The sequence below is a fragment of the Pyricularia pennisetigena genome, chromosome 2 (genome assembly GCF_004337985.1).
Source record: "Pyricularia pennisetigena strain Br36 chromosome 2, whole genome shotgun sequence".
In the NCBI taxonomy this organism is placed as follows: domain Eukaryota; kingdom Fungi; phylum Ascomycota; class Sordariomycetes; order Magnaporthales; family Pyriculariaceae; genus Pyricularia; species Pyricularia pennisetigena.
Genome location: NC_043741.1, coordinates 6,834,757 through 6,846,399, shown reverse-complemented (window position 1 = coordinate 6,846,399; position 11,643 = coordinate 6,834,757). Strand labels below are relative to the sequence as shown.

Sequence of the window (11,643 nt, the reverse complement as noted above, 5' to 3'; positions counted from 1 at the left end):
AAAAAAAAAAGAAAACCCTCGCATACACAAAAGGGAGAAAAGAAAAAGAAATCAAGCTTGCCTGCGCTGGTTTTTTCCTGCCGGCTGTCATACAGACCACAAGCTACAGTATTACAAAAATCAAGACCAACACCGATAGGGCTCTCGATGCTACATAATTCAAAGTGTATACAATCTTGAAGTAGTTATATGGCCCACTGTGTAAGAGCTTTGTGGATTAGGTATGAGGGCACTTCTTCACCGAAGCGGCCAGGGCCGCGGGGTTTTGGTTTTTGAAATGTGACTGGAAGTAAACATTCGATAGTGTTTGCAATCTTGGTTACAAAGGCGCCTCGCCCCGTCTTTCGCGGGCTATATAGGTTGTGAAGATGTTGCCCCTGGACTTGTGTGGTTTATGGCAATAAAAAGATTAATTGGATTTGAAGTCTTGTAACATATACCCCGGAACCTGCAGAGGGCAGAAGGCGCCGCATAGTAAACCCAGAGTGATGCTTCCAAAATTGTACAAAGGACACGAGCATGTACGTATTGATTACATAGTCTTTTCTGATTGTGTCAAAAGTGTACATGATCAGCCTACAGATCAAAACCCGGAAGCACCTTGTGAAAGAAAAAGACATCAAAAGCTGCATCATCGTAAATACAAGCCCACTCCCACAAGCACCATCGCTCCTCCTCCCCAGATCAAATCATACTCCCACCACTCCTGTTCTGTCCAACCAAGCCAGCCATCTCCAGCAGCGCCCGGTCGGCCTCGAGGTCCCCGGTGCCGAGGTTGATCTTCCTCCGGGCCTCCGCCTCTCTGGCCTCCCAAGCCCAGCGCTCCGCCTGCCGTCTCGACTCGTCGTCGCCGCCGCAGCCCCAGACCTCGAGGGAGTCGACGGCGAAGCGCTCCTGGAAGTCGCGGGGCCGCGACGCGCTGGCGGCGTACGCGCCGCCGCGCGACGTGTGGTCGTGCGTAAAGACGCCAAACTCGAAGCTCGAGTCCAGGAACAGCGACACGCTGCCGAGCGCCACGAGCGAGCCGGCCGCCGATGAAGCTTTGGAGGGCGACGGCGCCGGGCACCCAAACGTGATGCCGCCATGGTGGCTGCCGCTGCCAGTTGGCTTGACGAAGCCCGCGTAGTCCCGGTTCAGGGTGCTGGCGCGGAAGACGTCGTGCACCGGTCCGAGCTGGAACAGGACGCTGCTTTCGTCGCCAAAGCACTCCCGGTGCGTGTGTCGCCAGGGCTGCGCGATAAAGACGCCAAAGGTGAGGGTCTCGTCGCTGTTGTCAGTGCTGCCGCCACCGCTGCCATTTGGGAACCTGCGCGGCGGGATCGAGGCGGCAAACGCAGACTCGCGGGTTCCGTCTGGTTGGTCGTCCAACCTCCGCCCCCGGACGAGGAGCAGTGTAGGAGCCCGCCAGTTGAAGACCTTGCCCTCGAAGCTGCCCATGGAGAAGCCGTCCTCGTCGCCAGAGTACAGCAGCCGCAAGCAGCGGAAGAGCGAGTCCCCCGGGATGAAGAATGAAAGCTGTGACAGAAGATTGGCGTTGAGGATCGAGCCAGCCTGAGGCAGCAATGGCTGTGGGAGTATTGACTGCGCCGGAGCGGCCTTCTGTGGCGACTTGGTATCCTCCCCTATGTTCTCTTCTGAGAACCTTGCCTTGGGCTTAGTAAAGTCAACATTTTTCGAGAAGAGGAAGTGGCTAAAGAGGGCGTTGAAGCCAGCGTCAAACATGAACGGACAGCACGCTGGTAGGATCTTGCGGAACCGAGACCAGGTCAGTCCAGGGACCTCCTCGACGTCGAGAAACGCCTTGAGCACGCACTCGGCCGTGGCGTGTAGGTCTTCGAGCTCAGGACCGACGAGCCGGTCCGAGTACTGCGACAGCCTCTCCTGCGGATCGAGCGGCGCCACCAGAAGAAGCAGCATGATGAGCCGCACAAAGTTATCGGCCGGTATCATGGCCCCTTGGATATTGGGAGGCGCGTCTCCGTGACGAAATGCATCCACGCAGTCTAGTGACTCGAACGCCGCCAACACGAGATCATCATCCCCGTCGTTCTCGGCCTCATCATCGTCACCCGCCTCGTCCACTGCGAAGCCGGTCGACGTACCCTTGGTCTCGGCCACCGTAGGGCTTGCAACGGGCGTCAGCGTCGCACGAGACAGCTTGCGGTCATAGACAGCTAGGCTCTTGAAGAGCAGCCTCGTCCTGTCTGCAGGGCTCTTGAGCACTCTCTTCCAACGGCCAGTCAAGATGGTGATGGCGATGACGAGCTGCTCGAGCCCGAGGACGGCAGGGGCGTCACGCAAGAAGGGAAAAGCGGCCAGATACGACACGGCCTGGAACAGCACAGGAGTGACGCCAAGCGCGTCGGGGATCTCAAGGAACCGGGCAACGGTGTCCTCCTTGAGGTACTTTACATTCTGCACCGTGTCGGCCAGGCTCTTGAAGTTGTCCTTGAGCGAGTAAATCTCCAGTGGAGTGTAGCATTTGTCGGCGAATTTGCCGGCCTGGGGAAGGAGAGGGAGGGGCAGGCAAGATTGGTTCGGTTAGTATATCGAGTGATTTCTTTTGTGCAGTCTATAGGACATGGACAGGATAATTTGACTGTTTCTTGAAACAATCGATTGAGGCGACTTACAAGATGCCGGACAACCTCTTCACGAGTGGGTGGTGGCCTCGCCTCGATAGAGTGGTCCTGTCCCATTTTGGAGGTTGTAGATTGGAAAGGCTGATTCGTCGAATAATTAAGGTCTGACGAGTTGCTTCAATTGTTTCAACAACTGCCCAGTGACAGCTCAAGGTCGTCTGATTTTAGCCGACCTCGAGGCCATTCTGAACAGCTCCAAAGAAAAAAAAAAAAAAAAAAGAAGACTCGTGCGGTTTGGATCACGCAGTCGTTTTTTTTTTTTTTTTTTCTTATTTTTATTTGTTATGTTGTTTAGAGACGCTGTGTTGATTGTTGGAAAGTTGGGCAGCTTGGGGAAGTTGCGTTGGCAGGTAGATGCAGATACAGAACCACTCAATTGGATGTCAGCTCAGCAGTTCATTCGGGATTTACGTCAAAGACTTGGCAAAACGGTCGGCGGGTGGGGCTATTTATCTCCAATGTCTCGCTTCAATCCATCTTATGCCACTTGGGCTTAGGCAGGCTCTGCTCGACTTCACTTTGACACTCGAAATTCTAAAACCTTGTGCTATTGTAATAATACAAACGCCATATGCATAAAGCGTACTTGGTGACTTGATAGAGGATAGATAGATAAAAAGATGCACAGTTCACACAGGGACATAAAATGAGGCGGAGCTTGTCGACTTTGATATGTGGCTGCCAAAATCACTAAACCTCAACCTTGCGTAAGGTATCCTCCTTTAAAGCCATTGCCAGTGGATTTTGATAACAATTAATAAAATCGCCCTAAAAACAATAACAAAAAACATCCCACTAGCGTTTCTGGCATGTGATGCCGAAGCCCATATAAAAACACCATCGCGCCCAGGCTCCCCGATTTCGATATATGACAGTGTGACGCTCGAGCCAACACATATGAAGTGATACGATGGCGCTATAGACCAAAAAACCAGCGCTCGTACAACCCGAAAATATCCCTCCCTGCTGTAAAACTAGCTTTGATCTACCTCCATGGGAGTCACCGAAGCAATAAATTTTTGATACTCTTCGTCTTCGCCAACAACCTTTTTGTCCGACTTTTGCGATGAAGCTGCTGCTGCGGTTGCCTTTGCTGTCCACAAAGGACCGTCTTGCGCTGGCACCTGGCCAATGACTTCTGGTCCAGTTGCCCCATTTGCTGCCCCTGACGTCCCGTCTTTCTCGGCGGCACCGTCCTTGTCGTCCTTCTCAGGTCGAGGGAGGCGCATTGCCAGCAGCACATATTCGGCGCGCGTCATGTTGTCCATAATATCATCCATATATCTTTTGACCTCGTCTCTAGGAGCAACGACGCGAGTCAGGTTATCAAGCAACTTGGGCGATGAAGCCTGTATTCTGATAGTGACTGGTTGGTAGTAATCGAGGCTGGGATCCCCGCCGTATTCTGACATGCTCCCTTTCCTGACAAGTAAAAATGACGCAAGTATCTGCGGGCCCGTAGGGCCCTGGACTGATTCCAGGATGCTAAACTTGGGAAAGAGGTACCTGTCACCTGTCCCGTTGGCAAATTCCAACACCACAGCTGATATGTCGGGTTTGGGCGCAGGCGGTGGACCCTTTGACCTCAGTGCTTGTTGCGGAGCGGGCGGTGTTGCTGTTTGGTTGGAAGTTCCAAGGCCGTTCGTGGGAGCCTTGGCCTTTGATTGCGACGGAGTGGCAGCTCCTGCGGCTTTCTGCTCCTCTGCCGCCTTGACCAGGCGTTGTTTGAGCTTGTCCAACAGCAACTTGAGATCCGTAGCATCCGCAAAGGAGGGTCGGTTCTCGGCAATCCTCCGAACCAAGTCCCGCGTTTTTGGCTCATCCAGAGCCGCTTTCACAAGCTCTACGACCAACGGATCGCTCTTTGCTGGTGGCCTGAGGTCGGCAGAAGTCTGGCGCGGGTTTGTCGTCAAGACAATGTCAAGTATGGCCCGAACCTCATCCGCAAAATACCGCACCGTCTTCCCGTCAACAGTTAGACTGTCGGCAGATGGCGCCGCCACTATGCCTTTCCGCCTCGCCTCCAAGGTGATCTTGTCTATGATGGCTTGAAACCTATCCAGCTCGTCCTTGGGTGCTAGACCTTGTGCGACACGCTTCATCAATTCGCGAAGGTGAGCATCTTCCGTGGCCTTCTCGGCCAGCATAACAATAATGGGGTCGGCGCCGGCAGGCTGGGCTGTAGCGGGTCGTGGGGTGTGCGGTGCGGGAGTAGCAGCTGCAGAGCCGGAGGGTGGCGGTGGCGGAGGAGGCCGGCTTGGAAAAGACGGCTGCATGGCTGGTGGTTGGGAGGGAGGTACAGGAGCAGGAGCAGCAGCAACAGGAGGAGGAGGAGTTGGTTGTGCCCGTAGAGGTGGTGCCGGTCGGTGTTTTGACTCTGGTGGCTGTCCGTTCGACTGACTATCGGCTGGCCCTACCAACGAAGCTTGCGAATGGGAGGGCTCGACGTTCGCCTTCGGTGCGGGTGTCGAAGAGTCCCGTTGTTGTGCTTCTGTCTTGGCCTGTTGTGTGTCCACACTGGCTGCGGCCATAGCCGGACTATCGGCCGACTTGACCACAGGAGTCGAGGGCGTCGTACCTGGGGCGGAAGGTGGCGGCGGCATGGTACCGTTCGGGGGACCATACTGAATGACCGGACGAGTCGTCGGGAGTGGAGCGGGTGGCTTGGGGTCTTTGACCGCAAACATGGTGGCATCGAATACGTGAGGCTCGGCGAAAATGGTGACAGTTCCAATTCTCGACATGCTGTCTTTGGGTGGATTATTCGGTTCTTCTATGACGGTGCCCTTTCGCTTTATTGGCTTGGTCCAGTATTTTTCGAATATGCCCTCGTTGATCCATTTTTGACGTGAACGATGGAGTGACTCTCCCAGGACACCACTACGAAACAAAACAAAAAAAATAAAAAATACCAAGATGTCAGTTGCATAGCTTCTCCAAGGCCGGCCAATTGAAAAAAAAAAAAGTTGGCTGCAACAGACCTCTCTTGTATAGTTTGGTACTCTTTATTCGAGAGATCGTCGGGCTGCGGCTCGCTGACTGTCGGTAAAGGTTTCCCTGGCTGAACGGACTTTGGCAAGGGCGGCACCGCCGGAGCTGGTGGTATAGGAGACTCTTCGGCGACTGTTGTCGGAGGAGTTGGAACGGGTGTTGCAGAGCGGTTATCTGGGGGAGTTGCTGTTCGCTTTTTAGACACTTGCTCGACGCGCGCAGCAGCCCTCGCGGGAAGCTTCCTTTTGCGTTCCATGATGCGCGAAAGTCAAATTCGAGTCGGCAGAAGGTCAATCGATCATCGCTTCATCAACAGGTCGTTGCGAGCAAATGTCTTGCAGTATACGTTGCCAGTCACCTGTTGAAGCAATCGTTGCCGAGCAAAATTCAGTCTAGACTTTACACGTAACTTTGCAAGATGGAGCGGTTCTGACGCGCGATGAGGAAAAATGGCGGGTGCTAACGTTTTGACGTGCAGGAAATGCGAGGTGGCAATAACAAGATTGGCCAAAAGTTCACCAAAAAAGGCTGAAAGAATCACAAGCACCTAGGTTACACAGACAAGAGACACAAGCTGATCCATTACAGCATGCAAACATGCCTCGCTGTCTTCGTTCCCACAATATGGTGGGCGGATCTTTGCGCGTCGAGGAGAAAGGTTTAATCAGAATGCGGGCGGCCCATCTCTATGGACGGATCACAGAGAGGCTGGAGAAAACTGGGCTGGGGGGGTTCCGCACATTGAACCCACCCAAGGTCTAAATCGGCAAGTTCCATACCTTACAGTACCTTAGGCGATGGATCCCTGGCGTTGAACTCGCGGGAAGACGCGTATGACAAGGGTTTTGAGTAGCAGCATGTAATATGGCGAGGAAGCAGGGACCAACTTGAAAACGGGTTACCATTCAACTTTTACAGCTCTAGGTTGCCGACAATGCAATAGATAGGGACCACAAGGCAAGGTGAGAGATAGCTCGTGCAAGACTTGAACCTGACTCTGTATCACGTGCACTAATAAAATTCAAGAGACCTTCAGTTAGGTGCCTATTTAGGTGCCTACCTATGTTACCCAAGGGTCGACAAAGTAATATCGCAGCACAACTGTGATTGGTCCAAAGGTGATGTCGACTTTCCTCACGTCGTAACAAGCATGGGAATACAGCAAGCGCTATACCAAGACAGTGATAGCGATATAATGCAACTCGATTCTTGTGTAATTTCTTATTCTGTAACCTCGATTTACTCTTACTATACCCGTCCAAACGGCACCGGTGTATTTTTTTTTTTTTTTTTATGTTTTTATAAGATTAGGAGGATGGTTTCGAAATAACCTTGGTCACTCATCATGGCCTTTCAATTAAAAGTCGGCACCTGCGCCAAAGGACCCTTGCTGCTTGCTTCTGCCAATTACCGGTCCGCTTATTAGCACGCATAGCCCGGCGCATAGTGGATTCCTATGGAACAAGCGCGAATGCAATGGCATGGGTGACGGCATCGCGATCCGCCGCCCAACAGTCAGTCAGTCAGTCAGTCAGTCTAAAACTGCCGTCAAAATTCGGCACCTTGCACAGCAACAATCTTGTGACCTCAATCAACTAGATAGGCGGCTATTGCGTCAATATATTCCGACACCAACCCTGCTGTGCGTACACAGTTACAAAAAGCCCAAGCGACTGAAACCCCACAGCCCTGAAAATCAACGGTCTTCACAGCAACACAAACAACGGGCACGCCACTTTGCGACCCATAAGCAACAGCAGAGAATGCGCCGCAACAACCTTTTTTCCCCAAAGTAGACTCTAGCAGATGAGCTACGACTTGTGATGAACCCACACCCATCTTCTTCGAACTCTTCGGGGCAGTGGCCGCCCATACGCCCGTCCAGGCGTAGCGTAAGAACTTAACGCCCAGTCTAGACCTAGACCCTCCCTACCTAGTTTTAGACCAATTCATCTCAAGTCGGGACCCCTTGAGGCTGACATCGGAAGCTGCCCTCTACAATAGAAACTTCGCAATGGAACCTTTGTAATCCCAACCACCGGCGAGCGGTCCCGGAGACAATTCACCCTTCGACATGCCCCAAGTGGCCTCGAAAACGCAAACACCAACAGCGATTTGTCCCGGCAAGACCATGACGACGAGTCTTCTTCAGGCATGTTTTCTCACAAGACGCTGGCCAAGCCATTCCGACATGCGACCCAGGGACTTCTAGAGGCATGCCTCAACCTCTACAAGTTCCTGGGCACGCCCAAGGGCCGTGGGGTGCTGAAATGCACTCTTGCATATGTACTGGCCAGCTTGATGACCTTCATCGAACCCGCCTCTGACTTTCTGGGCAAGCGGGACGGGAAACATGTGGTGGCTACCATCACCGTCTACTTCCACCCCGCCCGGTCGGCAGGTTCCATGATAGAGGCGACGCTTATAGCGATCGTGGCAGTTGCCTATGCAGCCACCATCTCGCTCTCGTCTATGGCCACTTCGGTCTTTGTTGGCTCGGTCCTCGACAAGCCTGTGTTGGCTCATATCCTCGTTCTGGTGTTCTTTGTAGCGGGCGGTTTCGGCTTCATCGGCTGGGTGAAGCAGAGGATGAACAACCCACTGGTCAACGTGGGCGGGACACTTGCCTCGCTTGCCATCATCAGCGTCGTCACTAGGGAAAACGCAACATTCGCCAGCGTATGGGATAACACAAAGATGATCCAAGTCTTCAAGATGTTGGTCATTGGTATCAGCATCACAGCCTCGGTCAACTTGCTACTATGGAGGGCCTTTGCCCGCGATACGCTGAGGAAAGCCATGGGCACATCGTCTACCGCGCTCGGCGAGATGCTTTCTTATATTACCCACAGCTTTCTGAGCGGGAAAGAAGAGGAACTCTTGTCAGAGCAGTTTTCCAGCTTCATTTCCGTATATCATACGAGCTACACGACCATGACCAATGTTTTGCGCGAGGCGAAATACGAGCATTACTTTCTGGGTCACGAGCGAGTCTATTCACTAGACAAGGCCGTGTACAAGTCAATTGAGACCCTTGCGCAGTCTATTGGCGGTTTAAAAAGTGCAGCAAACACACAATTTGCGCTGCTTAGAGAGTCGGCTGCCACTGCACTCGACACTGATCAAAGAGCTGGTGACGTATCACCAACGACGATTGGACCTCCTACTGTATTTCCACCGTCGTTTCTGTCTCGTTCATTGTCAATCTCTTCAAAGAGCGGACCTGGAAGACATGCAGCTCTTTCTGCCATCGACGAGGCCACCGACGAGGGAAGCAGCCAGGAGGGCAGTCCTCGCCCATTTGTCAGGCGTTCCAATAGCGAGTCCAATGCCACTCAAACGACTCAGCCAGCAGTGTTCCGCACTTCCTCCGACATTTTCTCACTCTTTATCGAGCTGCTTGGGCCCTCTATGAAGTCCTTGGCCTTTACATTATCTGAAATTCTTCGCGAGCCGGCTTTCGTAGCAGCACCGCACTATGTTGTAAATCTCAACGAACATTTTAGGCCAAGCCTCATGGATGCGCTCGGTTTATATAATGAAGCACGTGCCAAGGCTCTTAATGAGTTGTACAAAAACATCGAGCTGGGCCGTCCCAACTATTCCGACGACCTTAAAGCGGACTTTGAGGAGGTGGCGGCAGCTTGCGGGCACTTTAGCTTCAGTCTACAAACTTTCGGCGAGGAGATGTCCAAGTACCTAGATGTGCTAGACGACCTCAAGCATGCAGCAGAGGATGGGAAGACCGGAAGAAGCTGGGAGTGGCTTCGCTTCTGGAGAAGGAACCGAGCGCATTCGTTATTCAATACGGGCACCGCCCTGCCCTACGAGCACCGCGATCAGGATCAAGAAAGTCTTGTCAAGCCGATCAGGCGTTCTCAGCTCCCCAAGGGCATTCCATCAACCATGACTTCGCATCGGGACACATACAGTTGGCAGCTTGCTGGAGACGAAGCAAACAAGCACGTGAGCAGGTTTGCGCAAGGGCTGTTGCGTTGGGCGAGACGATGGGCGAGAGATGATTTTCGCTTTGGCCTCAAGGTTGGCATCGGTGCCATGCTTTGGGCCATGCTCGCCTTCATCCCGTCCACCCGCCCGACCTACTCACACTGGCGTGGTGAATGGGGTCTGCTGTCGTTCATGGTGGTTTGCTCCATGACGGTGGGCGCCTCAAACACTACCGGAATATCGAGATTTATAGGTACAGTCTTTGGTACCGCCCTCTTCCTAGTCAACTGGACTGTCTCGGGCGGGAACCCGGTCGCACTGGCTATACTTGGCGGCTTTGTTGCATTCTACAACTTCGTCGTGATCTTGGCCAGGGGCAATGCGCCACTGGGTCGTACCGCGTTGCTTGCATACAACGTCACTGCACTGTACGCATATAGCCTTTCACAAAAGGTTGACGATGACGATGATGACGAGGGCGGGATGAACCCGTACATTGGTGAGATTGCTCTACACAGATCCCTCGCTGTCACAGCTGGTATCATCTATGGTCTGTTTGTTTGCCGGGTGGTATGGCCCATATCGGCGCGCAAGAAGTTCAAGGAGGGTCTGTCGGTACTCTATCTTCAAATGGGGCTCATTTGGAAGCGAGGCCCGCTGGCCATCTTGTTGCGTAGCGACTGTACCAGGTCATATCTCAAGTCGGGAGAGCAGGTTGCATTGCAGAGATATGGTAAGTTAGTCATACACTGATGCTCGCATGTCTATCTGCCTTGACATTACTAACCAAGATTCAGCCTCTCGACTGGAAACTTTGCGCCGCGCCGCGGCGTCCGAATGGGAGCTCCGCGGGCCTTTCCCGTTCGAAACGGCAGGGCGCATCCTGGCTGCCACCAATCGCATCCTGGACGCCTTTTACGCCATGAGTCTCGTGACACAGCGTCGCGGCCACCTCAGCGAGGGGGAGCGCGAGCTGCTCCTCTTCACGGCGAAGGAGCGGGCGGTCCTATGCGATCGTATCTGCCACGTGTTTCAGGTACTGGCCAGCTCGCTTATGCTGGAGTACCCGCTGACCGAGTCGATCCCAAGCGTGACACACACGCGAGACCGCCTGCTTGGCAAGATCTTTCAGTTCAGGAAAGAACACGCGGCGGCGGGCGCCGCGCTCGCGGCTGTCGAAGGCGCCATGATAGCGGACGAGGCCACGTCCGCCAATGGGAAGGGAAGCTCACACCCACAGTTGCCGCCCAGGAGACGGTCGTCCGAGGTATCAGCGGTGGACAAGTTGGGGGATTGGGCGAGGATCGGTGCCGTCACAGTCGAGGAGCGCGATTACGCGCTTCTGTACGCCTACGCGCTGGTCACTGGGCAAGTTGCGGAGGAGCTCAAGGTGGTGGAGAAGGAGATTGAAAATCTGTATGGAGTGTTTTCGGATGATGTGAACCTTTTGGAGTGATCTGGAATCAAATCGGCAGATTATACCTTGGGCCTAACTAGGCTAGGTTGATTTAATACGCTATCTGGGAAGAGAGACTATTAGGTCTAGTGTTATTAACTATGGGATGGTGGAAGAAAAGCACTTGGAAAGGGAAATAATTAGCTAGGTGGGTGGTCACTCGGCCATGGCCAGTCTCCCAAGGGCAAACAGGACAGCAAGCATGGAGAAGCACTACTTGTATTTCAGATAATGTTATTAGCTAAAAAGTCCCTTGTTGAGACGGAGATGGACTTTTATTCCGACGTTGAGATGCATTATAATTCTCTCCTTTCGATTTAGTTGCCGCTTCAACCGCTCCTTATTTCTGTGTTCCCTTCTCCCCCCCATGACATGAGCAGCAGATGAGAATAGTGCTTGCTCATGCACGTACCGCTTGGTGCGGTACGTTTCAACCTATCTACCTAGACAATCACGTAGAGGAAGCTTACCTCGTGTTCTTCAAATTCCAGCTGCCAACGCAAACTTGAGAGGGTGACATATGGTCTCATTTCTTCCACCAGACAGACACAGCCCAAAACGAGCCGCCTAGATACTTTTTTTTTTTTTTTTTTTTTTTTTTTTTTC

The 11,643-nt window shown here is 53.1% G+C and overlaps 3 protein-coding genes across 3 annotated transcripts; 1 reads left to right on the top strand and 2 right to left on the bottom strand.

The window, feature by feature from the left end:
* Positions 1-684: 684 nt before the first annotated feature.
* Positions 685-2,699, bottom strand: PpBr36_01919 (uncharacterized protein; the record flags this gene model as incomplete). Its single annotated transcript, XM_029889103.1, has 2 exons — positions 685-2,502; positions 2,634-2,699. 2 exons carry the CDS (start codon positions 2,697-2,699, stop codon positions 685-687), a joined length of 1,884 nt encoding a protein of 627 aa, XP_029750999.1.
* A 917-nt stretch (positions 2,700-3,616) lies between these two features.
* PpBr36_01918 (uncharacterized protein) lies at positions 3,617-5,889 on the bottom strand (the record flags this gene model as incomplete). Its single annotated transcript, XM_029889102.1, has 2 exons — positions 3,617-5,522; positions 5,624-5,889. The coding sequence occupies 2 exons, from the start codon at positions 5,887-5,889 to the stop codon at positions 3,617-3,619; spliced, it is 2,172 nt and encodes a 723-aa protein (XP_029751000.1).
* A 1,089-nt stretch (positions 5,890-6,978) lies between these two features.
* Positions 6,979-11,037, top strand: PpBr36_01917 (uncharacterized protein; the record flags this gene model as incomplete). Its single annotated transcript, XM_029889101.1, has 3 exons — positions 6,979-7,159; positions 7,638-10,314; positions 10,379-11,037. The coding sequence occupies exons 1-3, from the start codon at positions 7,115-7,117 to the stop codon at positions 11,035-11,037; spliced, it is 3,381 nt and encodes a 1,126-aa protein (XP_029751004.1). The 5' UTR covers positions 6,979-7,114.
* Between the last annotated feature and the right edge of the window lie 606 nt (positions 11,038-11,643).